The 27356-nt window shown below is 45.9% G+C and overlaps 1 protein-coding gene across 4 annotated transcripts in view; it reads left to right on the top strand.

Annotated features, from left to right (window-relative positions):
* Positions 1-27356, top strand: part of LOC137431675 (putative methyltransferase-like protein 25) — a 145383-nt gene that overhangs the window by 57967 nt on the left and 60060 nt on the right. For all 4 annotated transcript variants that reach the window (XR_013624175.1, XM_078782313.1, XM_068123266.2 and 1 more), the window contains exons 6-7: positions 5570-5655; positions 25492-25521. Coding sequence is in view for 3 of the 4 variants with exons in the window: in XM_078782313.1 (XP_078638439.1) it covers positions 5570-5655; positions 25492-25521 (116 nt within the window). In the remaining variant the exon portion in view is untranslated. The remainder of the gene's footprint in view (positions 1-5569; positions 5656-25491; positions 25522-27356) is intronic.

Raw genomic sequence — 27356 nt, 5'->3', positions numbered from 1 at the left:
ATGCAGTTTCTCTTTTTACAACGGAAAATAGCTGGGTGGACACAGGATATGGTCCAAACTTGGTAATCTGTTCTGTTCTGTATCATAAAGTAACTATAATCGAGGGTTCACATAACTATTAACTGGGATACAGATACTCATGTGCGGCAAAAACAAAACAAAAAAAAACAACTTACTTCAAAGATGCTAAGAAAGCTGAAAAGCGTACAGTACTACCAGTACAGAGGCTAGTGTAGGTAAGATTCTTCCATGATAATTATGATATACAGTACTGTTATACTGTGATTTCAAAATGTAAGTGTATAAAATTAAGTTTCTGAATTAAAACACTATAATTAAGTATAACGGCACTATGTAGAGGGCATACCTCTGCCAGGCCGAATAGTTTATGTTTTGTATCCCACCGATAGGCCGGATCTGGATTCTGACTGGAACCAAAATCTAATCGGCTTGTTCATGTCACCTATCCAACTCGTCCACCAAGTTTAGTCATAACTCGTCCATAACTTTTTGAGATTCTTGCTATGTATCGCTTTTCACCCGATCCCTCAATTGTGAATAATCACTTAAAAATTAAAGAATTCTCGTATCCGAATCCACTTTCACATCTTCACCAAAATCGAATCGATTCGTCCTTGTCACACACACAACTGGATACCAAGTTTCGTCCAAATCCGTCAACAACCTTTTGAGATATCCTGCTATGTATCGGTTTCGCCCTATCTCCCAATGATGAATCACTTAAAAATTCTACTAGCCGAATCCGAATCCGGATCTTCACCAAAATCTTTCGTTTATGTTGTCCGTTTATGTTTTTTGTGATTATTGTTAGCTCTGACACGAGCCTCGATCTTGTATACAAAAAAATAAATAATCGAATCATTTCATCCGTGTCACATACACTATCTCTCTGCCAAATCTCCTCAGAATCCGTCCACACCTTTTTGAGATATCTTATTCACAGATAGATAGACAAACAAACAAACAAACAAAGAGACCGACAGGGGTGGAAACATAACCTCCATCCACCTTCGGTGGCAAAGTCATATAACTTATGACATAAGATTAAACAAAAACACATCTCAGGAGAACACTTGAGCGAAGAGGAAGAAGAGGAGGTTTGCTGAGCTCGTGTCGGTAAGATTCTTCTGCAATAATGCTGATATTTAATATGCTGTGATTTTAAAATTTAAATATACAAAATTAAGTTTATAAATGATAACATTATAATTTATAAGTTATATTGTAAGTTTATAACTTTTAAGATTAAAAAAAAATAGATGCAAGGAGAACGCGCGAGTAAGGAGGAAGAAGAGGAGGTTAAGCTACATCTGGAACTAAAAAATGAGCGGCTTGCGAGTGTCTCGTCTGGAGCGGACGTTCCAAAAAAGCGCTATTAGAAGAGTGAGAATGGTAAGGGAGACAATAAGCTGAGAGCGGCCTTAAAAATCGGAGTGGCGCTTGGGAAAGCAGACGAGCACACTCGAACCTCACTTCTTTTTCTTTTTTTCGTGCGTACCAAACCATAATAAAAAAATGGAAACCTCTGACTATAATCATGATTACTTTTACTTTTTGTTTCAGAAAAAACTGATAAAATGATTTAAAAAAAAAAAGTCCTAAGGAGGTGCTTGCTCTGTACGGTTTGTACAAATGTACATCCCCGTGCGGACACCCCCACGTAGCGTGGGGGATGTACGCATCACTTTGTGCTATTTTTTAAATATTCCATTAGTGTTTGTCTTATTGTCCATTATATATTATTTCAGTATTCTTATTAATAAGTTTTGTTTGAGAGTTTTCTGATATTTTTTTTTTTTTTTTTAGAAGTCAGACGGGTTCATGGTTGTATTTTTTTATTATTATTATTTTTTTTAGAAAGATGGTTCATGGTTGTATTTTTTTATTATTATTATTATTTTTAGAAAGATGGTTCATGGTTGTATTTTTTATTTTTTTTATTTTTTTATAAGTCAGATGTTAAGGAGGTGCTCTGTACGGTATGCACATGGTTGTACGGTATGTACATGGTCGTTCATGATTGTATATATATATTTTTTTTTTCAGTTTTTAATATTATTTATATATGTGCAGGTAATCAATTAAATGAGGAAAATTAAAAAACGTATTTAATTAATATAGCTCCTTCGACTCAAAACGTAAATAAGCCAGAGAGATGAGAGATTATTTACTCAACCTCAGACATCCTGTGCTCCGGGGATGGCACTCATGTTGAGACCGGCCAGAAAATATTCTTTGCCCCCGGCTCTGGCAAGGCTTATCCGGCACTGCTGTACCGAGGGTGCCCTGGAAGGTTCTTCGCCTAAGGTCACCGGCTGTGTTTGTCTAAAGTCAAGTCCACTGTTGTCATATGTCAATGTCTGCATGTGCGTGCACGACTTGTATAACAACTCTTCCATGAACCTTCAACCCTTAAAAAAAGGAAAATAATAGAACCATCTTGACTATTAGATGTGTTCATCTTCTAAAATTGTAAGTTAGGTTTTTATATTTTAGTTTTCCAAGAATGCAGATTTGTTGATAATATTGTTACGGACGTGGTTAAGATGTTATTTACCGAGCGGTGGTATTGCCGCGACCTAACAGTTCCCCCGATTCTTCCCCAACTCACCCGATTCCACCCAAACGTTGGCCAAATCGCGCTATGCTAAATCAATGATGGAAAGGACACAACGACTGGGATAGATGAAACGACGCAAGGGGTACAGTTCTCAAGACCTCCGGAGGAGGGTATAATTACAGTGGTGGAGAAAAGGGGGTAGATTACAAGGCAGTGAGGTAAAGACACAGAAGAGATAGGCACTTAATTACAGTCTTATCTTAACCGAGACAGACCACAGACAAACGGAACAAGGTAGACTTACACAGGGATTGATGGCAGGAATGGACAGGTAGGTTGATAGCACAAGGTGCACCTTGGCTCGGGGACAGGATCAAGCACGGTCCAAGAGATGCAGGGAGGTGTCACAGCGCTCGGAAGGGACGTCTCTCTTGCTTCAAGCTCAGCGCGCATCTGACGTCACCTCCCTCTCCCTGCGCATGCTCAGCGGGGAGTGGCACGCCCTCGGCTGGTTGGCTCCGCCCCCCTGGGGCTGGTCCGCCGCTTCCATTGGGTGCGGGGGTTACCGGGCTCCACCCTTGACGAGGAGCTGACAGGGAGCCCCTATTTGGTAACCCCGTCGAGCACATGTTCGATGGCGGCTCGTTGGGAAGGCCTCGTGCCCTCCCAACACCCCCTACCAACCAAGCCGGAGTGAGGACGCGCACTCCCTGTGCACGCCGCTGCCGTTGCTGTTGTTGTTGTTGTTGTTGTTGCTGAACCGTGAGGAAGAGCTGCGGGGAGGTATTGGGAGGTCCTAAACTTCCTAACGGTGCCATACAATCACATTCTGGTGCAACGAAGGGTCAGAATTAATGGAAACGAGTCCTTAACTGACATAGACTAAGAATAACTAGCAAGATGTCCTATAGTTGTCTTACACGAGATGTGGTGAACCTGGGCACGACATTTAATGGGGGAAATAGGGGGAGGTCGGGTCTACAGAGTGTTGTTTACAGAAAATGGGACTAGGGAATGGGGGATTGGGGATAGTTGGGAAGTATTGAGGAAATAGGGGAATATTTACAAGTGGATATGGATGGATGCAAATCCCATATCCGCAACAATATGATGAGATGCAATTTGAATATACAGCAGGACACATCACAATTGCAAACTGCAGGAAAGAAATGAGAAAAGGGCAAAGACTGAATGAAGCCCAAATTTTCCATGACCGAGTGGTAATCTTGCGAACGAGATGCCAAAGCAATATCCAAATTGCGTAGCGTTACACAGTGATCAGCTGAACCCCGATAAATTAAAATAACACCGTCTGCGACCTCTGCTCAGCTCAGCAATGAGTCTTTTCTTACTGTGCATTAAAATAACTACTTCCTGCTGAGCTTTTACCTTGTTGTTGTTGTTGTTGTTGTTTTGTATACAGCCTGTGGCTGCTTTACTGCATCATTTTCTGCAGGTATGGCTGATGCAGTGTCCCTATTACCAGTAATCTGGTACTCATTTTGCCGACCTCAGAAGTATTACAGGCCGAGTCAACCCATCTGGTGTTATTTCAACAGCATGATGGGGCTCAAACTCAGGACCCCAATATCTCAAGCGAGCCACCTTAACCGTTAGGCCAACATCAGGCACTAGCCTTTACCCGAACTGTCAACTTTACAGTTGCTTTGCATTATTATGGCAATATTATCGATTGCAAAGACACCTTGAGCAACTTATGAGTTCCATTACAAGGAACTTCAATGCAGGAGGAGGCCCATTGGGCTCATCAAGCCTCCACAATGGTTGTCAACCGATGGTTGTTTGTCCGTGCTCTATCCTTTTAAATGCTGAGCGTCAAGCGAAGAAGCAGCACGTACCATTTTTAAAGTCTTTGGGACTAGTCGGGTTGGATTTGAACCACCGACCTCACTGACTCAGAGCAGATGCTCAAACCAAAATGTCACCATCTCTGGTTAAACTCAAGTCAATGGCACTACAAATTAACCATTAAGCAAACGATCATATGTGTTAGCATGTTCCTAATTAATAATGATGATGCTTTGTAGTTTGTAACTTATCTATCAGGCAAAGTGAGAATTGTTTCTGGGTTCATTCTTGCCAAGCTTTCCCCAACTATCTCATTGCTCATTGATATCTTCTTTCTTCTTTTCGTATGCAGCATATGGCTGCTGGTTGCATCATTTGCTGAGGGCATGGCTGTGCCTCTGATGCAGTGTCCCCTGTAGGTTAAGGGAGTAATTTGGAGGGTGTCGGCGATAGCTTGCCTCCTCTTTGCAAAGGATGCAATGTGATCGTTAACAACTGGCAGACGGGATGCCCGGTTTTTGCATCCGTCCAAGACACATCCAAGACACATCCAAGACAGGCGCACACATTGATGTCTCACTGTACTTGCGAAACACAAGTGTGACAGATTATAGTTTGGCCGATATTGGAACCCAGGCTAGACAGCCGAGATGTGAAGGTGCATGCTTCTTAGGCAATCTTGGCATCCCTCCTTATTGATAATGATAATCCGTATTTCCTATTTTCAGTAAGCTGCATACCTCTTCCATAAGCCTCTTTTTAAAGACATACATATATTAAAAAAACAAAGGGTTAGCAGATAGCATGGAAGTGTGTGCCCTCCACTCTGAGTTTTCCAGCATGGGTTTGAATCCTGTCCGAGCTACAAACTGTCATCCTGGTGTTTTGCATGCAAAGCGAGACATAGTTGTGTGCGCTGTCTGTTGGTGGATGCTAAGCCGGAGGACCTGTTTGCGGGCTTTGGTTTGTGGACATTCTATGTCCCTCGGTGTCTTTTATGAAGAGTAGGTCAGTTTTCGCTGGCATCCTGAACAAATTGCAATTTCCTGCTCTTACTGATTGCTGGTATGGCAACGACGAACCTCCAGCATAACCCTTGTTAAGAGACTGCTTTGGCAGCGCCGAGACCCTGGAAAAGGGTATGGTGCATTAAAACAAATCTTGATTGATTGTTTGCAGATGAGCCATGTGGTTTCCCAATGAGCCATTTCCTTATGAAGTCTGGATTCAGACTTGGACGGAATATGAAGATGACCGCCTGCCTGGTAAGCAAGATGTTGTGGATGGGGGATGTCTGGAGAGTTAATGAAAACAATGATATGGTTTGGTTTTTGGAAAATGTCACTTCAAATGATTGATAAGAAAAATAACCAAAATCCAAGTTGTTTGCATTTCAGTCTTCTGTAGATGTGATATTATCTCAGCACAAAAGTTGAGTTACATCTACCATTTGATATGACACATGGATACAGTCGGGATGAACTTGGCTGCAATTTTATGTGGGGTTTAAAGGGGGCATGTTAGATATCCATATTCGATAAGTACCAAATATGATGAACCTTTCCATGTGTTTTAAGCATTATTTTGAAAAATGAAGAAGAACAAGAAAACATGTAACGTGCCCTCAAGTATTGGAATAGAGAAGTGAAATTTGTTATTATTACTATATACTCAAGAAATTTGGATGTGAGATCAAAACATGAATATGAGGCAAGAGTACAGAAGGTCAGCTTTTATTTATTGGAATTTCGATGTAAATATATTTTACCATTGTAGAGCAACAACACTTTTTATTCTCAGTCCTCTCATTTTAGGTAAGCATAACTATTGGAACAGATTAACTTAAAGTAAATTAGAGTAGTATAGTAGTCAGTATTTGGACGCATATTCCTTGCATACAATAACTGCATCACACCTGTGACCTGGTGACATCACCAAACTCTTGGTATCTTCTTTTGAGATGCTTTGCCAAGCCTTTACTGCAGCCATTTTCAGTTGTTGTTTGTTTTGGGGGTTCTGATTTTAGTCTCCTCTTCAGTAAGTGAAATGAATGCTCCATTGGATTTAAATCAGGAGATTGACTTCTCCAGTCTAAAACCTCCCACCTTTTCCCCCCGATGAACTCCTTGGTTGTATTGACAGTGTGCTTTGGGTCAATGTCTTGCTGCTTGGTGAAGCACCGCCCAATGAGTTTGGAGGAATCTTCTTGTACATTGGCAGACAAAATGTTTCTGTATACTGACCGGTACTTCAAAATTCATTTTACTGCTGCCGTCATTAGTTACACCATCAATAAAGATGAGTGAGCCTGTTCCAGAGCCAGCCATGCAAACCCAAGCCATGACATGACCTCTACCATGTTTCACAGGTGAAGGTGTATGCTTTGGATCATAATGTAGTAACTTCCTTTCTCCACACTTTTGCCTATCCATTGCTTTGGTGAAGGTTGATAAAAAAATTTTTAGGAGATAAATAAAAGAACAATGTAATCAAAGACTATATTTTTGACATTATTATCATAGTTTATTTTATAATATGGAAGGATGAATACCATTTGCAGTTGTAAACACCAGATATGTTCAGAACAGGTAAATAAGAAAGCATTAGGAACATTTGTTGATGAGAGGAAAGTCCAATTAAGATACAAAATAAATTTACAGGTGTAACCATTAAGATAAACATAAATGCTAAGACTCATAAGTATATTTTAAAAAAGAAACAAAAAATGTAAATACTGTGCAAGTAAAATTTTGCAGTCTCCTGTCAGGTTTTTTTGCATTAATAAATGTGTTATTACACCTCAAGAGATAGCAGATAATAATAATAATAATAATGCATTTATTTTATATAGCGCTTTTCAGGAAGCCCAAAGACGCTTTGACAGAGTGCAAAACATAATGCATAGCAAAACATAAAAACAATTGCAAAAAAAGAAGAATCAATAGGGAAATATTCAAAGCACAAAGGAGGGAGAAGGAGAGGAGATAGTCAGGGGTTAGATGCTGTGGGTTAAATGTTGAATGCAGTGTTGAACAGGTGGGCCTTTAGTGATGTTTTGAATGTGGTGAGTGAGGAGGAGTCTCTGATGGTGTGAGGTAGCGAGTTCCAGAGGGTGGGAGCAGCGATGGAGAAGGCCCTGTCCCCCCAGGATCTAAATTTGGTCCGGATGGGGGGGGGGTCAGGAGGTTGGTACCAGCAGAGCGGAGGTTGCGGGTGGGAGTGTGTCTGGAGAGGAGGTCAGCCAGGTAGGATGGGGCCAGGTTATGGAGGGCTTTGTAGGTCAAGAGGAGGATTTTGTACTGGATTCTCTGGGAGATGGGGAGCCAGCGAAGCTTGTAAAGGACGGGGGTGATGTGGTCACGGGTCCGGGAATGGGTGAGTAGACGGGCAGCGGAGTTCTGAATGTATTGGAGTTTATTGGTGATTGTTGAGGGTGAACCATAAAGGAGGCTATTGCAGTAGTCCAGACGGGAAGTGATGAAGGCGTGGATGAGGGTTTCTGCAGCCACGGAGGAGAGGGATGGACGGAGACGGGCGATGTTTTTCAGGTGAAAGCAGGCTGTCTTTGTGATCTGTTTAGTGTATTTGTCGAAGGAGAGGGTTTGGTCAAAGATGATGCCAAGATTCCGGATGTGAGGGGAGGTGGACACTGGGAAACCGTCGATGTTGAGGGCAAAGTTATGGGTGGACTTGGTGAGCGTTTTTGGGCCAATGATGATTATTTCAGATTTATCACAGTTAAGTTTGAGGAAGTTGATTTGAAGCCAGGATTTTATTTCAGTGATGCAGTTTGTCAGGATAGAGTGGGTGGCGGTGGAGATGGACTTGGTGGAGATGAAAAGCTGGATGTCATCGGCGAAGCAGTGGAATTGGAGACCATGACGGCGGATTAAGTGACCGAGGGGGGACAGGTAAAGGATGAAGAGGAGGGGGCCAAGAACTGAACCTTGGGGGACACCTTGGGGGAGGGGAGCAGTGGGGGATTTGCAGTTATTGATGGAGATGAACTGACGTCTGTCAGAGAGGTATGATTTAATCCAAGAGAGGGCAGTGCCGGTAATGTTAAAGGTGGTTTCAAGTCGGGTGAGGAGGATGGTGTGATCGATGGTGTCAAAGGCGGCGCTGAGGTCGAGGAGGATGAGAATGTTGAGGTTGCCAGCGTCAGAGGAGAGGAGAAGGTCGTTGGTGATTTTGAGGAGAGCAGTTTCAGTACTGTGGTTGGAGCGGAATCCGGATTGGAATGTTTCATACAGGTTATTGGCAGAGAGGTGATGTTTGAGTTGAGTGACTACAGCGCGTTCCAAAACCTTTGACAGAAAGGGTAGGTTGGAGATGGTTCTGAAGTTATTTAGGGTGTCAGGGTTTAGTCCAGGTTTTTTCAGAATGGGGGTAACAGCAGCAATTTTGAGGGATGGTGGGACGATGCCTGTAGACAGGGAGGAGTTTATTGTTGCAATGATAAGTGGAGAGAGAGCAGGAAGGGAGGCCTTGACAAAGCTGGAGGGGATGGGGTCAAGAGTGCAGGTGGCAGTTTTCATTCCGATGAGTTCAGAGAGGTCAGTAGGGGAGACTGGGGAGAATTGAGACAGGGGATGGCAGGATAAGGGGGGGCAGGTGGTTTGAGGGGGAGCGGGTGCGGCGGTGGTCAAGCTGTTGTAGATGTTTTCAATTTTGCGTTGGAAGAATGAAAGGAAGGAGATGCAGTTGTCTATTGTGAATGACTGGGTGGTGGTGTTCAGGGGGCTGAGGAGTTTGTTTATTGTAGAGAAGAGTGCTTTTGGGTTTCCGGAGCCAGAGTGGATAATTTGAGAGTAGTAGGCGGAGCGGGCACGGGAGAGGGCATCTTTGTAGTGTTGTATGTGGTCCTTGTAGGCCTGGGAGTGAACTGTGAGACCTGTTTTATTGCGGAGTCTTTCAAGTTGGCGAGCACGAGTTTTCATCAGGCGGAGTTCAGGGGTAAACCAGGGAGCAGAATGGGTGAAAGAAACTGTTTTGGTTTTTATAGGCGCAAGTTGGTCAAGGCAGGAGGAGAGAGTGTGGTTGTAGTAGTCAGTGAGGTCAGAAGGGGTGTGGAGGTCAACGAAGGGAGAAGTGGACATTTTTTCAGAGAGGGTCGATGAGAATGAGGTAGGTGAAAGAGCGTTTAGCTTACGGAAGTTGATAGTGCGATAATGCCTTGGTGCTGGGGTGGGGATGTTGATGGTCAGAGTGATGGCTAGGTGGTCAGAGAGAGTGAGGTCGGAGCCAGAGAGATGGTGCAAAATTAGTCCAGTAGAGCAGACAAGGTCCAAAATGTGACCACGGTTATGGGTAGGAAAGTTGACATGTTGAGTGAGGTTAAAGCAGGTGAGTAAATCAGTGAAGTCAGTGGTTAGCATGGAGTCAGTGGAGTCCATGTGGATATTTAAATCACCAAGGAGGAGGATTGAGGGGGAGAGGGAACATAGCTGGGTCAGAAAGTAGGAGAAGTCAGACAGGAATGATGGGTGTGGTTTGGGAGGGCGGTAGACAACAGCCATGACTGACTGTGTATGACCAGAGAGTTTAAAAGCCAGGTGTTCAAATGATGGAGCAGATGAGATGGAGATGAGGTTGGTCTTGATGTCTTGTCGGTGAATAACGGCAATTCCACCACCTCGGCCCTCCGAGCGTGGTTTATTGATGTAAGAATATCCATTGGGTGTGGTGAGGTTGAGCGTGTAGTAGTCCAGTGGTTGTTGCCAGGTCTCAGTGAGACAAAGTCCAGTTTATTTTCCAGGATGTAGTCGTTCAGGATGAGGCATTTGTTGTTGAGGGACCGGGTATTGAACAGGGTGAGCTTGATGTTGTTTTGTACGGCGGGTATGAATCCAGGTGATTTGGCCAGGGTTCGCAGACAGGAGGTGCGATTTTGTGCGTTGTTGTGACCAGGTGTGTTGGGACGATGAGTGGGAGTGCGCTGAGCCGACCAGAGGATGGGGATGGAGTGACCTGATTGTAAATAAACAAACTTACGACCGGAGCCACGGTGAATGTACCTGGGTCGACGCAGGAGTCCATTCGATTTGATTGCAGAGATGCATGATGGGGTGGAGCGGGTTTTAAGCAGGAGAAGCCTTGCGGCGGAGTACCGCAGAGCCATGCCAGCAGGAGCGAAGGGACGAGCACGAGGCCAAGGGTGAGGAGGCGAAACAATCGTCACAACCCACGGGAGTGGGCCCGAGGAAACAGCAAAGGAGCCGAGCAGGTGAAGCCAGGAGCAGAGCCGGGACCATGCAGAGGGCAGACAGGAGCGAAGAGACGAGCACGAGGCCAAGGTTGAGGAGGCAAAGCGGCAAATGCAGCGGCAAACGACCGCCGCCGCTAATCAAGATCACGGCGGCAAACCGCCACCACCGCCGCTGCAAACAATGGGCACAACCCACGAGAGTGAGCCCGAGGAAACAGCGAAGGAGCCGAGCAGGTGAAGCCAGGAGCAGCAGAGCAGAGCCGGGACCGTGCAGAGGGCAGACTCGATGGCCAAAAATCCACCACGACCACCAGGAAAGCAAGATACGGACAATGGTCCAGTCAGAGAAGCGGCGAGCAAGTGACGCCAGCGTCCTCTCACGACCGGACCGGAAACGGAAAATTTCGTGAAGTGAAGATGATAGTGAAGCCTTTTGCACAGATGATATGATTCATACGAGGGGAGTTCTACAGATGATTCAGGGTGGCAGTTCTGAGGAGGAACAATTATGTGAAACAGAGGTGTTTGATATGATTTCAAACTTCATCGTTAAGTTTGGATATAATGAAGGCTATTATTATTATATCAGGATAAGATAAAAAAAACTTTTGTCCTATATGTCCTATATAAATGATGTTATTTGCTCTTGACTTAATGGATACTCCACCTTTTAGATGTTGAAATAAATCTCCGAAGAACACATTTTATAACCTCCAGTCCAGTGTACGAATGAGTAGGATTAAACGCAGAGATGCAAACATGTAAACAATGCATGTATATATTCTGTGATTGTATTCTTGTTAATCAGATGAAGAAATATAAAAACGAACAAAAAATAATAATGATTACAGCCAAAATCGAATACCTTACGCTTACAGGATTAATAACAGAGCTCAATATATTGTTACGGTACACGGTTAAAGATGGTATGTTTGCCGAGCGGAGGCTCCGCGACCGAACAGTGCTTCCCTGACTAAAACCCGATTCACCCCAAACTTTGGCCGTATCGCGCCGCAGCTCCTCAATATGGAAACCTCTAAAGCGACCGAACGAGAATGAAGAAGAAGAAGAAGTACGGAGGAATAACAGGATTTATTAAGTATTTTCACAAGCCAAAGCAACGAGAGCAGTCGGTTATATACAGAAAATGGAAGGAGCAGACACACAGTGAAATCGTTAGCTTACCTATTCAAGCTTAATTAATAAACCCCAGGACAACATTAAAGACAGACGGACGATCACACTTACACGGGGAAATGCAGGCAGGAAGGAATGGCTTGGAGATGGGTGGCTTTTAGAGGCAAGGAAGGTTCAGCGGGTGCTGGGCACGGTCGGGCCAGAAGACACCGCCGTCAAGAAGCCGAGCTTTGGCCCCAAACTGCGCGGGCGAAGTTCCTTTCTCCGTACTGCCTCGTGCGCTCCTTGCGTTGCCCCGGTCCGTTTCTCCTGCAGCGCGGCACGTTTCACGGCGGCTCGGTCACACCTGCTCGTCTCCAGCGCATCTCCTGGACCCAGAACTCATCCCTCCTCTCAGCTCACCTCAACTCCTTTTGGGAGCATCCAGCAGCGGGTTATATAGGCCCCGCCCTTCACCCTTTTCGAACCTTCCCCAAACGTTCTCTCTCCGCCCTCTCAAGCCAAACCCCTCGTTCTGGGTTGGATGAGCGGGGCCGACTTACTCCTCCCCTCTATGACGAGGTGGAGACCCGCCTTTCTTCTTCGGCGTTACCTCGTGCGTAATGGAGTCAACTGCTGCAAAGTGGACGGCAGATGAAAATGCAGCAAAGTGCAAACCTGGCACTTGGAAGCTGCCATGGGGCGTCGGAGGGCCTACTCTTATTTAATTCGGTGCAATGAAGAGTCAAACTAGTGGGAAACACATCCTTAGCCTACACAGAGAATAAGGGACTAACTATTTAAAAGGATATATCGTGTCATGTGTGTAGGTTTATGGAATTAACTAAGAGGACGAGCTGCGACCATTCTTTACATTATGAGGGTCAGTTACACACAACAAAACCATACTTTTCACATTCGTTACACTTTCTCAAAATTGTTACACTTCTCAAATCCGTTACACTTCGCAAATCCGTTACACTTCTCAAATCCGTTACAATATGGTATGAAGACTTGATAATACATAATATGACTTTCCTGATGCTCAACATATGGTTTGAGGACTTTCCTAACAATGGAAGAGATTGGTAAAATTTGGGTCATGTTTCATGGATTAATGTATATTTATAAAAGGCAAAAATCTCTCTCTATCTCTCTCTCTCTGTCTGTCTGTCTGTCTCCCCCTCTCTCTCTTTGTTTGTATGTGTTCTATGCACGGCCACATATTTTAAGTTGCAAACTCCAAACTCGAGGTACAGATGCAACTTTATACATTGGGTAACATAGGCTATGTGGCTGTGGTATCATGTGGGAGTGTGGGGTAGTGCGAGATAGGGGGTCAAACATTCTCTATGTAAATGTGTGCCGTGTAGCGCCACCTGGTGGTGTTGGCAGACGGTATTATAATTTCATTTTTAATATGGGCTCCCCTCTCCCTCCCCTCCCCTTCCTTTCCTCCTCACTCCTCTTCCCTCTCCCACCTCACCCCCGACACCACCCATCACCCTGGCTTCAGTTAGAGTTGTATATTATTCACGATTTTCATGAGAGGAGGGGAGTGGTGTCAAAACAAGGTGTTACATCAATAAAATAATGGATTATTTTCAAATTAAACTTGAAAGACTAAAATATAGAATTTCTAAAATGAACTTGTAATATAATGGATGATTTCTTTGTTTATTTTCTAAAATTATAAATACAGTGGTTAATGCAAGCAGAGCGGCAGCATTTTTTTTACCCGTCTAAGAAAGTAAAATAAAATCAAAATGCTTCATTGTTGGTTCAAGCGGATGTGGGAACACTTAGTTGTAGAAAACTAAGCAAACTAAGGAAAACACCGATGCTTGTAGCGTTGCGTTCAGCACTTTCCATGGAAATGGCGGTGTCTCTGGCATTTTGGAACGTCAGTCTTCTCTCAGCAAGCAGGCGTCTACGAGTGCGGTCATCGGACATGCCAACCACCAGCAAATCATCGAGCATGTCATCAATCGTGGCCCCAAACCCACATAGATGTGACAGTTTTTTGAGGTGTGCAATGAAGTCTGCGATCGACTGACCTTGATGCTGTCTGCACATGTAAAAATTAAACCGACTCAGGATGACTGAAGGAGATGGATTACAATGTTCCTTCAAAGCGGCCTTGAGCTCTGCATACGTGAGCTCCTGGATTGTCCGAGGCCGAATCAGGTTTTTAACGAGTGTAAATGTCTCACCCCCGCAAACGGACAGGAAGACGGCCTTCATCCGGGCTTCGGTCACGATGCCGTTCGCCTCGAAGTAGAAAGACAACCGCTCAGAATACGTGTCAAAATCTCCCTCATGAGGGTCGAATTCATCGATATGGCCGAAAGAAGTCATGGTCTAGATGTTTATCTTCGTCGCCATGTAAGGTATCTCGACAGACCACAATCGATTGTAGCACACTTTTATTGACTCTCCTGATACAGGCCCGATTCACCGCAGCGCCATCCGAGCTGGGCCGTAACTTCCGGAAAAACCGAAATAAACCCGCGGTCACGGTGTCGGGATACAACGGTGAATATTTGCAGCTTCATACATGACACACACCGATCTCAACAAGCCATTTCTGTATGGACCTCGCTTTGTGCACAGGGCCATTGTCATGCTGAAACAGGAAAGGGCCTGCCCCCAAACTGTTGCCGCAAAGTTGGAAGCACACAATCGTCTAGAATGTCGTTGTATGCTGTAGCGTTAAGATTTCCCTTCACTGGAACTAAGTGGCCGAGCCCGAACCATGAAAAACAGCCCCAGACCATTATTCCTCCTCCACCAAACTTTACAGTTGGTACTATGCATTCGGGCAGATAGCATTCTCCTGGCATCCGCCAAACCTAGATTAGTCTGTCGGACTGCGAGATCACTCCAGGGAACACGTTTCCACTGCTCCAGGGTCCACTGGCGGCGAGCTTTACATCACTCCAGCCGACGTATTGCGCATGGTGATCTTAGGCAAGTGTGCGGCTGCTCGGCCATGGAAACCCATTTCATGAAGCTTCCGACGAACAGTTGTTGTACTGATGTTGCTTCCAGAGGCATTTTGGAACTCTGTCGTGAGTGTTGCAACCGAGGACAGACAATTTTTATGTGCTTCAGAATTTGGCGGTCCTATTCTGTTGACTTGTGTGGCCTACCACTTTGTGGCTGAGCTGTTGTTGCTCCTAGACATTTCCACGTCACAATAACAGTACTTACAGTTGACCGGGGCAGCTCTAGCAGGGCAGAATTTTGACGAACTGACTTGTTGGAAAGGTGGCATCCTATGACTGTGCCACGTTGATAGTCGCTGAGCTCTTCAATATGGCCCATTCTACTGCCAATGTTTGTTTATGGAGATTGAATGGCTGTGTGCTTGATTATATATACCTGTCAACAATGGGTGTGGTTGAAACAGCCGAATCCACAAATTAGAAGGGGTGTCCGCATACTTTTGGCCATGTAGTATATATAGTGTTGTGGTTTTGAGAACCCACACTTGTAAATAAATATGACATTAAAGGGTTAAAGGTTGCACCCCATAGTTAGGCCACAAGCAACACGTAGGACACCATTGGACTTCAGTTATTTCATTAGTATGTGTATAGGTAAGGCCATGTTTCCAATAGTTGAATCTGCGTTGTGTCAATCAAATAAGAAGTAGGCCCATTCCATTCATTTTGCAAGCCTCCCCCTCCAAGCGACGCCATTACGTGCCCCTACAGTCTGTACCTCATGGCCCCTCCCAAGTGTTACGCGCCTCGGCCAGCAGCAGCTGCCTTAGCGCTCGCTCAACGCCGCTATAAGCCACGAGGCAAGGCCCGAGAAAGGGGGCGGAGCGCCAGGAAGAAGGTGTGGCCACGTCAACCCACCATCAGGGCGTGGCCGGTAAGCGATAACCAGCCAACCATGGCTGAAGTGACATCGCCGACAGGCGTGGCTTTGGGGCTCGCGGAGCGATCGCTTGGTCGCGTTATAAAAGCGTGAACACAAAGCCCTTTCACAGGACTTACTGGGAAACGTGCGTTGCAAAAGGACTTGTGAGATATATGGCGCGCTTGATGAGAGAACTTACCGGAGAACTGATGCAGTGGCGCTGATTAAAGGAGGACCTTATTAAAGGAGGACTTATCGGGAGAGCGCACCTTTGTGAAGAGATATACGGCGCGCTTGATGAGAGAACTGTCCAAGACGGCGTCGTACGATCGGCGTTGTAAAGGACTGGTTGGAAACGCGCTGTGCGAAAGGACCTTGGAGAGAGGGGGCGTTTGGCACGAGTGTGCATTTATTACATACGCCATAGGCAACCAGCTTTCCCCCGCTATATAATTGTCCGGTCGCGTTCCAACTACACGCGGAGCTGCCTGCCGGGTTTCGTCCGCTGGATCGGAGCTTGGACCGGGGCCGGGCTGGAGCCTGGACTCACTGGTGGCCATCAACCATCTGCAATCCCCGTGTGAGTGTGTATGTTTGTCCTGGGTATTAAGAATGAGACTGTTTAAGGCTGCCCTGTGTTCTTCTTCTTCCTCTTCCTATCCTGTACATTCTTTCGTTTCCTCTTCTCCTTCTTGTAAATTGTTAATAAACCAATCCTTGTTCTTCCTATTTTCTGGGTTTCCTCTCCATTCGATCGCATCCGTCTTTTCTCTAATTGGGTAAACGTGGCACGATTAGAAACAGCTCAGAATCGGGTTTAGTCCTTGCTAACGGCCCGAATCACGGCTCGCTTCGCTCGGCATGTCCACTAACGCCGTGGTTCGGTCGGGAGTTATCTCCTTGCTTTACGGCCGGTGGTAGTACTTAGGTAATTGGACTAAGCCTCGACCAACAACCCTATTTACCGCCGACCGGAAGGAACGTTATAACTTCCAGGACTCGGGTCAGCCAGACAAAAGGCCAAGGGGATTAAACCCCCCTTGATAAGGGGAGAGCCGACGTCCGAGATCCGTAACAATTGGTAGTCAGGAGTGGGGATTTGGAACCTGGGACTAAATTTAGTAGACCAAATTTTGGACACCAATTGTGCTATTGGCCGCAACAATTGGTGTCGGGGAACTGATGCAGTGGCGCTGATTAAAGGAGGACCTTATTAAAGGAGGACCTTATTAAAGGAGGACTTATCGGGAGAGCGCACCTTTGTGCGCACCTTTGTGAGCCCGAACCACATTTTCTTATCTGTGGAAAAATTTGGTCAAAATTACAAGCGGCCGAAATTTTATTAACACCTAAATTTTGAATCGTGCCATGGATAGCCAAGGCGATCGGATGCCGGTGGGGGTAGATGAGGAATTAGAGTTAACCCAGGACCGAGAGAGGCAATTGGTAAGGGAAGCAGAAAAGGGTGCGGCAGCTGGTAAAGGAGGTGGCGGCACCTCGCACGTGGCGGCGGGGGCCAACCCCGTTGTGCAAATAAGTGCTGAAGAAATGCAGTTATTCATGACGCAATTCGCCGCGATGCTGAAAGAGGAAATGGACAAATTCACCCGGGACATTAAAAAAATGAGGGAGGAATCCAGGTGTGATATGGAAAAATTGGGGGAAGACATAGACCGCATGTCGAGCGGGAAAGGCACACGAGTATGCGATGGGGTAGCGCGGCTTGAGAAGCGCGGGGAAAGCGAGCCTGAGCAAAGCACAGCCGGGTGGACCGGGATAGAAATCGCGACACGGGGTATGGGAAAGCCGACGACCGCAGAAGTAGAAAAGAAAATTTTATTAGCACCAGCGGTCGTCGAGCTTAACAAGGATAAAGAAAATAAAATCGAAGAAATAGTGGAAATTGGGTTTGAAGAGACGGCGGACTTAGAAGAGCAACAGCGGGAGGAAAGGATGGAGTATGTACAAAGTCTGTGTTCACATCATGATGTCGTGCTGCCTAATTCCAATAAAGATTTGCAGGTGCGTGTGGAGAAAAGGATCCCAAAGGTAAGCCGGGCTGTATATGGCACGAAGAGGTTTGGCGCGAAAGGATTTTTCGCGCGCTTGGGATCCCGGCATAACCCGGGCGCTTGTGGAAGGTCCGTGGAGAGGTGTATGAAAGAGAATGGCGCGACTGGCGCGTGTGTGCGGACGGCGCCGGAGCGCGAGTGTATTACAGAGTGCGAGGAAGGATGCACGACAGAGTGTGAAAGTGAGGGTGAGTGCACAACAGAGTGTGATAGCGAGAGTGAGTGTGATACAGAGAGTGAAATGGATGGAGAGAGTGTGCGAGGATGCACACCTGGGATGGATGAGGAGCGTGTGCGAGGATGCACACCTGAGTTGGTTGTGGAGAGTGTGCGGGATGTACAGTAGAGCGCGTGATTGGGTGTGCGACCAGAGAGTGCACACCTGTGGGTAGGTGTGCGCTGAGTGGGTGGATGCAAGAGTGCACACCCACGAGTGTTACGGAGGAGAGTGCGCCAGGGTGTGCGCGAGAGAGGTGTGTAACGGAGTGTGTGAGTGTGCCTGGGTGGTGTGCACGGGAGAGTGCACGGAGAGAGAATGCAATGACAAAATGTGTGGAGTGTATGGGAGGCGCTGGAGCGCCGCGTTTTGTGAGTATGGGAAGAGTCACGTGTGGATGTGAGCATGCGATTCGAGCATCGACGCTGACCGGAGCAGCGCTTAGGCCGACATATAGCCGACGCGAGCGCTCGGGGCGTGGTGTTCTTTGTGTGCTGCGGGGGCCGGCGGGGATCGTTGCCGCGTTGCTCCTGCAAGGAGCGCCGTGCACGATTCGGGCCGGGCTCCGCTCTGTATGGTCGGTGCCACGTCGTTGCGGCGAGCGGCATGATTCCGGGGGAGAAAGGCCAGGTCGGACCTCCGCCCCCTGGTGGGCGCGGTGTTCCGACCGGGTGAGGTTGGGTCATCGGTGAGGCGCCGAGATGGAGCTTGGAACCTCGGCCCGAGTATGCCTCCTCCCCAGAATCGAAAATGCCGAACGGACCCAACCTACCGGAGACTGACCATCCGTATACATGGCTTGGCTTTGCGAAGCCGAGCTGCGAAAATGTATTTCCCGCACCGAGAGGCTCAAGTTTAATGGACAAATAGTAGTGGTAGTGATAGGAATGGTAGTTGTACCATTCAATTTTGGGGCAGAGGAGCTATAGGATTATGGGGTTTGGCGGTATGAACTAGCCAGGGAGGGCTTGGATAAATGTCTAGGGACCTAGAAATGACTTTGGGAGACTTAAGATTTAAGTAGTGACATTGTACAGGTAGTGGGGACGTAGAGTAGAGTAGTTGGATGATAACGACGAGGGAGTGCTTAGTATAAGGGATGACAGGGGAAGCACCAGTATTAGGGGAAATAGTTAGATTAAATGATGCTGTGTGTATGAGCATGAAGTTTAGGATGAAATGAGGAATTGGTATGGGAATCTTGCTGGTGAGCATGTTGAAATGAGGAATTGGAGCGTGGGAAAATCTGAGCGAATGAGGCAATGCTCGTGAAAGATGTGTGTGTGTGTGTAAAAGTGTATGGATGGAGTATTGAGGATGTGTGTCATTGTGTATTGAGTGATTGACTTGCAAGGGGTGCAAGTGGATGAATGGTGAGAGCACAAGAGTGTGCAAGAGAGCTTGGTGTGTGGAATAAATGGTGTGGTGTGAGTAATGTGGGATGAGTGGAGTGGAGTGCATGGTGTGAAGGAGTGGATGGGGGAAGGATGGACCCCTTCACGAATACCCGGGGAGGGTAGTTTAAAAGTAGGTAGAGGGAGTAGGTAAATTTAGGTGGATATTGACATCTGTGGTGCGTGTAGTAGTAAAGAAGTGTTTTGTTGGGTGCATAAGTGTATGGAATGGCTGGGCGTGTAAGCCTGTTAGTGCGTATGGTTAGATGAGCACTCCGCCACTGGTAGTCTGTCGGCCAGGTGAGGCCGCAGGTAGGCTGTGGGAGCCAGGTAGTGTTGTGTAGAGTTAAGTGGGGCCCGAGCATCCAGAGGAAGGACCCGGTAGCCCGATGCCAAGGTGGGCATGGAGGGGGTAAGCGCCAGGGAAGGCCTTCTCCAGGTAGGTTAGGGTAGTGAGGAGCTAGGCAAGCTCGGGTGGCGGAGGTGCGCAGGTAAGTAGGACCTGCTAGGAGAGCCACACGACCCAGCCCCGAAATTGTGCGAGGGCACAGTATAGAAAAATCGGGGGAGTGAGACCCCAAATTGGTAGAGCGCCCCAATATGGTCAATGGGAATTGGTTTTTAGAACCGCATAGTGTAAAGATGGCCAATGGATTGGCAGGGCAAGACCCCGGGTAGTTTAAAGTGTTAATGTCAATTAGAAGATAGTTAGGAGAAAATCTCTTCGCACCATCCGCATCCACTCACTAAGGTGATAGAACTCCACACCAGGTTTTGGCAAATGTTTGGAATGTAAGACGCATCTTGACGTGGGTGAGACACTGTGGGTATTCCATCTCTTCCTCCTTAGGATGGATTGATGACGAATTTGGATTAGGGGAGATATGGGGGACGTGACAGTAGAGACGAATTTGTAAAGTTGTAAATTGTGTAAATACAGGGTAGGGGCAAGGGTAGAGTAGGTGACATGGGGGGTGACGAACGCTAGGGACGAGCTTTCTCAGCTCGCTCTCCAGCGCCCTTCATGTCGCATTGCCTTGTATTGATGTGTACCCTTGCGCCCTTGTCCCCTGCTAACCTCTGCTTTGTCTGCCTCCCCACTCATGGACCATGGTCTTTTTGCACGAGGGGAGTGTGCAGGTGCCCTGAATTGTGCTGCCTGCATGCCTGCCTGCACCGGTACACCCTATGGACCACACGTTCTGTGGCCTGGCACCTATGGACCACACATTCTGTGGCCTGGCACTTATGGACCACACGTTCTGTGGCCTGGCACCTCTGCTGGGACAGACCTTTGCTGCCAGCAGTATCTGGCTTGTGGACCACTGTTTTAAGTGGCATCAATGCCCAGCAGTCGGACCACCTGAGTTGGCCCTGCTGGCCATAAATAAAAAAGCGGACGCGGTTTGTGCCCTTTTCATTAATTAACATCAAGTAAGAACATCAAGCCAGAAGCCAAGATACATCGGCCCAGCAGAGAAGCGCAAGAAGACGTCATCCTTTATAATTTTTGAAATGTGATGACTGTGCATATTGGTGCTGGTGCTTTTTGTGCATATTTTTTTGAATTGGTGCATTTTGGTACATATGGGTATGGTGTATCGGTGCAGTGCATTGCAATGGCATTTCCTCTTTTCAAATTCTTTCTGCTTTTTTCCACAAAAGACAGGTCCTGGGTTGTCGTGTAAATAATAGTAGTCTTGTAAATAATGCTCCCCACCGGCTCTATGTGTAGTTTGAGAATAATTCCGTAATTCGGTTAATTGTGGGCATGAGTCAGTTAGATAGGACGCAACGCAGCAGGGGGGACATATCTAGTGTTAAAACTGTCGCACTCAGGGTAGTAGGTCAAAAGTAGAGGGTAACCACACCAAAGTGTCACACTAATTTAAAAGATTGTCCCGATTGTTTCGGCTCGGGACGAGCCTGGAAAAGGGGGGGTGCAGTGTTGCGGTTTTGAGAACCCACACTCTTGTAAATAAATATGACATTAAAGGGTTAAAGGTTGCACCCCATAGTTAGGCCACAAGCAACACGTCGGTCACCATAGGACTTCAGTTATTTCATTAGTATGTGTGTAGGTAAGGCCATGTTTCCAATAGTTGAATCTGCGTTGTGTCAATCAAATAAGAAGTAGGCCCATTCCATTCATTTTGCAAGCCTCCCCCTCCAAGCGACGCCATTACGCGCCCCTACAGTCTGTACATCATGGCCCCTCCCAAGTGTTATGCGCCTCGGCCAGCAGCAGCTGCCTTAGCGCTCGCTCAACGCCGCCATAAGCCACGAGGAAAGGCCCGAGAAGGGGGGCCGAGCGCCAGGAAGAAGGTGTGGCCACGTCAACCCACCATCAGGGCGTGGCCGGTCAGCGATAACCAGCCAACCAGGGCTGAAATGACATCGTCGACAGGCGTGGCTTTGGGGCTCGCGGAGCGATCGCTTGGTCGCGTTATAAAAGCGTGAACGCAAAGCCCTTTCACAGGACTTACTCGGAAACGCGCATTGCAAAAGGACTTATGAGATATATGGCGCGCTTGATGAGAGAACTTACCGGAGAACTGATGCAGTGGCGCTGATTAAAGGAGGACCTTATTAAAGGAGGACTTATCGGGAGAGCGCACCTTTGTGAAGTGATATACGGCACGATTGATGAGAGAACTGTCAAAGACGGCGTCGTACGATCGGCGTTGTAAAGGACTGGTTGGAAACACGCTGTGCGAAAGGACCTTGGAGAGAGGGGGCGTTTGGCACAAGTTTGCATTTATTACATACGTCATAGGACACCAGCTTTCCCCCGCTATATAATTGTCCGGTCGTGTTCCAACTACATGCGGAGCTGCCTGCCGGGTTTCGTCCGCTGGATCGGAGCCTGGACCGGGGCCGGGCTGGAGCCTGGACTCGCTGGTGACCATCAACCATCTACAATCCCCGTGTGAGTGTGTATGTTTGTCCTGGGTATTAAGAATAAGACTGTTTAAGGCTGCCCTGTGTTCTTCTTCCTCTTCCTATCCTGTACATTCTTTCGTTTCCTCTTCTCCTTCTTGTAAATTGTTAGTAAACCAATCCTTGTTCTTCCTATTTTCTGGGTTTCCTCTCCATTCGATCGCATCCGTATTTTCTCTAATTGGGTAAACGTGGCACGATTAGAAACCGCTCAGAATCGGGTTTCGTCCTTGCTAACGGCCCGAATCGCGGCTCGCTTCGCTCGACATGTCCACTAACGCCGTGGTTCGGGCGGGAGTTATCTCCTTGCTTTACGGCCGGTGGTAGTACTTAGGTAATTGGACTAAGACTCGACCAACAACCCTATTTACCACTGACCGGAAGGAACGTTATAACTTCCAGGACTCGGGTCGGCCAGATAAAAGGACTGGGGGATTAAACCCCCCTTGATAAGGGGAGAGCCGATGTCCGAGATCCGCAACAATATATATATATATATATATATATATATAGAAATGTGATACTTAAAATATGTAATTTAACACTTAAACACTGTACACCGTCGGTAAACGACAAAAACCCACTGATACTTCTCTAATCGTACCACCATAAACACTACCAACAGACAAACACTTGCTATCATGCTCAATCGATCGTGCCCATTCCCGTGCAAGATCATGTGACTTGCCATTATCTTTGGACACACGCCAGTGCCTGATTTTGAGTTATCGGAACTCTGCAAAAACGTGTCAGTCGTGACGTCATCACCATTTCTTATCGACAGTCACATCAAGTTTTAACACGACACTAACCATTGGCGTCCCCAAAATGATTGATGAATGAAATTCACACATTTTAAATTGATAAGCAAATGACACACACACACACACACACACACACACACACACACACACACACACACACACACACACACACACACACACACGCGCGCGCACACACACACACACACACACACACACACACACACACACACACACACACACACCACACACAAAAAACACACACACACACAAAAAAACACACACACACAAAAAAACACACACACACCCCTTTTAAATAAAAAGTCACCGTTTTTGACAAAGCTATGTATTTTAGGAAACAAAGAAGTTTTTTGTTTCATTTATTTACTATCATTGTGATAAGGGTGGCCTATAGGTCTGCACATTCGCCTCCAAGCTGGCTAGTCAGCCCTCCATGGGTGGGAATTTTTATTTGTTTATTTATTATTATTATTTATTTATTTATTTATTTATTTATTTAGTACCATGAGCTCCGCGGGTCAATTTTTGTTCACAAACTGTTATTTAATTACCTCTGCTACCAAAGGTGGATGGAGGTTATTTTTTCACCCCTGTCGGTTTGTCTGTGAACAAAATATCTCAAAAAGTTGTGGATGGATTCGGACGAAATTTGGCAGAGATGTAGCAGGAAGGACTATATTATTAGATTTTAGTGAAGATCCGGATTCGGATCCGGCTACTATAAAAATTTTAAAGTGATTCTTCAACATTGGGAGATAGGGCCAAAACCGATACATAGCAGGATATCTCAAAGTTGTGGACGGATGTAGACGAAGCTTGGTGGACTGGTTGGGTGTCTCACAAGGACGATTCGATTAGATTTTGGTGAAGATCTGAATATGGATTCGGATATGAGAATTATTTAATTTTTAAAGTGATTCTTCACCATTGGGAGACGGGACTAAAATCAACATTAGCAGGATATCTCAAAAGGAAATGGATGGATTTGGACGAAACTTGTTGGACCGGTTGTGTGTGTGACAAGGAAGAATCGATTCAATTTTGGTGAAGATCCGGATCTGGATCCAGCTAGTATAATTTTTAAATGATTCTTCAACATTGAATGATATGGCCAACCAGGCGGAGGTATGCTCTCTACTGAGCGCTGTTCTAGTTGCTCCTGGAATTGTGGCTTCGAGTAATATCTGTATGTCAAATTTCAAGTTTCTGGTACATCTACATTCTAGAAAGTACTAAACATTTAAGAGCGAGTGTGTCAGTGGTTAAAAAGATCTTTAGATATGATGAATAGCATTAAATACAGGGCTAGACCAATGACTTTAGGTTCGAGGATTGCATTTAACAGCTGAGACATTCATGTTGAGGCCCATAGTGGTGCATGGGAACACGCTCATCAGCTGGTGGTGTTTTTTTGTTTGTTTAACCACCAAGAGGGGACCTGAGGTGGTTGATAAGGACTGTGCGGTCGAATGGTGTTGCGTGTCATCTTGGGACCTTGTATTTTCCCTTGACAGTGTTGTCTCTACACTTTCCACGCTATCAATGATGAGGCCAGCACTGTTCCTGTGTGTCTATTGGTTGGGAGAATAAATGTGCGGTCGGGACGAACCTTTCCCAATGCCCACAACACCAATTTTATTTTCTTCACCCCATATGTAGCTCATGGCAAGTGTAGATCACGATGGGATCTTGTCTTTGTTCTTCATCCTGGATTGCCTCCCAGTCGATTGTGGTGTGTGCTAGTTGTGGCTAGTGCCACAATGTGTGCACCGTCCTCGACCTTGACCATCCGTATTTCATGCTCACCCTTCTTTCACCCCACAGCTGACCTTTATAGGCCAGCGTGGCGGTCAGCAAATGCGTACTCGTGTATAGGTTGGTGCCTTGGCCGACGACCGGCAGTGCTGCATAAACCAGAGATCGTAAACAACCCATGTATGAAACCGGAGTACACAAGGGTATTCTAGCTGTTATAATTAAAACAGAGCATCATGTTGGTTGGTTTCAAAAGAGAGTTTGTGACGTGATTTCTGCCTCGTGTTCAGAATATCAAAACGAAAAAATATGCAACCGACTTACAAATACGCATGAATTGGGAATCGTACCTAAAACATGGTGAGCAGGAAACATTCACAACTGTAAATATTAAATATAACTAACCCCTGCCCCACTCAACCCCCCATTTTTTTTTCTTATTCTTCCCTTTTTTTGGTCTCTTTACTCGCTGTTCACCAAGGTTTGTAATATGAGGATGATGTTCACAGAACCAAAATAAATGCCCCCTTTTGAACTTCTTACCAAAATGCTCCTTAACTCTCTTTTGTAACCTTTAAGGTTAAATTAATTTTTCATTGTCATATTTTAAATGGTTTGAGGACTATTTTGGATTAAAGGATGGTCAATGGATTGGGGACATCCTGTTTGAAGATGACTTTGTGGCAAGGGTGCCTGCTGGGCAGATTAAACGTGTATTAAACTCTAATTTTATCGCATCTCTTGCAGGCACCAGAGAGAGCAGCGCGGGGAAAAGGGGTGAGAACACTTGTTTTTTGTTTTAATATATGTAATTTAATTTCTTTTTTAATTCACTCCACAAATTGTTACAATGCATAACTAGAAAGCATCTGAAAATGCAAAGGCCGTCCGCAACCATTTGTATTCAGACATCATCATCATCTTCTTCCGTATGCTCAAAATAATGAAAACGGTTAAAAAAATTACAAAATGAAAATTGATGATTTTATGCCCCCATCAGCTTATAGCTTTTGATTGGTGAACAGACTCTGTGACCCAATATGCAAGTTCTTAAAATTTCAGCTCAATTGGACAAAAACTGGTGATTTTATGCAACCTTGACATTTGACCTTTTGATGTAATAAAAACCAATTGACTTCTACCTTTTGATGAGTGAACCAATTCAGTGACCCAATATGCAAATTCTTTAAATTTCAGGTCAATGTGGTGAAAATTGTTGATTTTACGCAACCTTGACCTTTGACCTTTTGAGCTAAAAGCAATCGGCTTCTAGCATTTTGACCTAGATTGGTGAACCAATTTTTTTTTTTTTTTTGTATACAAGATCGAGGCTCATGTAAGAGCTAACATTAATGACAAAAAAAAAAAACGGACACAAGACGAAATAAAGGGAGCGGGAGGAATTATGTTACCATAATTATGGATATTATGTGACCACTGACCATATATGCAAATTCTTAAAATTATGTGACCATATATTATGTATGTGACATGTTGTATGTATGTACCATATATTATGTATGTGATATTTTGTATGTATATTATGTATGTATGTGTGGGAATTATGTGACCATATATGCAAATTCTTAAAATTTTACGTCAATTGGATGAAAATTGGTGACTTTACTCAACCTTGACCTTTGAACTTGTTGGTCATCAATGATCTCTCTGAGATGATCATCAATGATCTCTCTGACTCTCTCGAAAATCCTCTCTATCTCTTTGCTGATGACTCCACTCTCTGCCGCTCCATTCCTCTTCCCTCAGATCGGCAGTCTGCTGCCTCCTCACTCTCTGAAGACCTGGACAAAATCACAGACTGGTCAAACAAGTGGAACATGTCTTTCAATCCTGACAAATCTCACACTCTTACTATGTCTCTCCGAAAAGATCGACTGGACAACCCTCCCATCTACTTTCTCAACAATCCTCTCCAAGAAGTTCTGTCGCTCAAGATTTTGGGTCTCACTATCTGCCATGATCTTTCTTGGGAAAACCACATTTCCAAGCTGGCCTCCAAAGCCAGTCGCCGACTGGGCATCCTCCGTCGTGCGAAGTCCTTCCTCGGCACACCTGAGCTCCTCACCACATACAAGGCTTTCATCCGCAGCTCAATGGAATACTGTTCTCCCCTATGGGCCGGTGCTCCTGCCTCACACCTAGCTCGGCTTCACGCTGTTGAAACCAAAGCTTTCAGAATTATTGGAATCTCCCGCGATGAAGCTATCTCTGAGGGCCTTTCACTCACTCACCGCAGGCAGGTAGGTGGTCTTTCTGTCTTCTACCGACTCCTCTCCGGCCTTGCACCCCCAGCTCTCTCTGTGCTCTGTCCCCCAAATATTCCTACAGGTCGCACAAGATCTGCCAGCAACCCTCTGATGGTTAAACTGCCGAAATCTCGGCTCTCCGCTCACCTTCACTCTTTCATTCCTCTTTTCTCCCGCCTCTGGAACAAACTCCCTCACTCCCTTCAATCCCACTCCTCCCTCCAGGTCTTTAAAACAGCTGTTCACCACCATCTCTTATCTTCCCCCATCCAAAACCTTGATCTTTTCTACCCCCGCTAATTCACCCCAGATCCACCTTGTTTGAAATTCCAACTTCTTTCCTGG

The sequence above is a fragment of the Myxine glutinosa genome, chromosome 7 (genome assembly GCF_964187855.1).
Source record: "Myxine glutinosa chromosome 7, kmMyxGlut1.1, whole genome shotgun sequence".
Taxonomy (NCBI): Eukaryota; Metazoa; Chordata; class Myxini; order Myxiniformes; family Myxinidae; genus Myxine; species Myxine glutinosa.
This window is presented reverse-complemented; position numbering and strand designations above follow the sequence as displayed.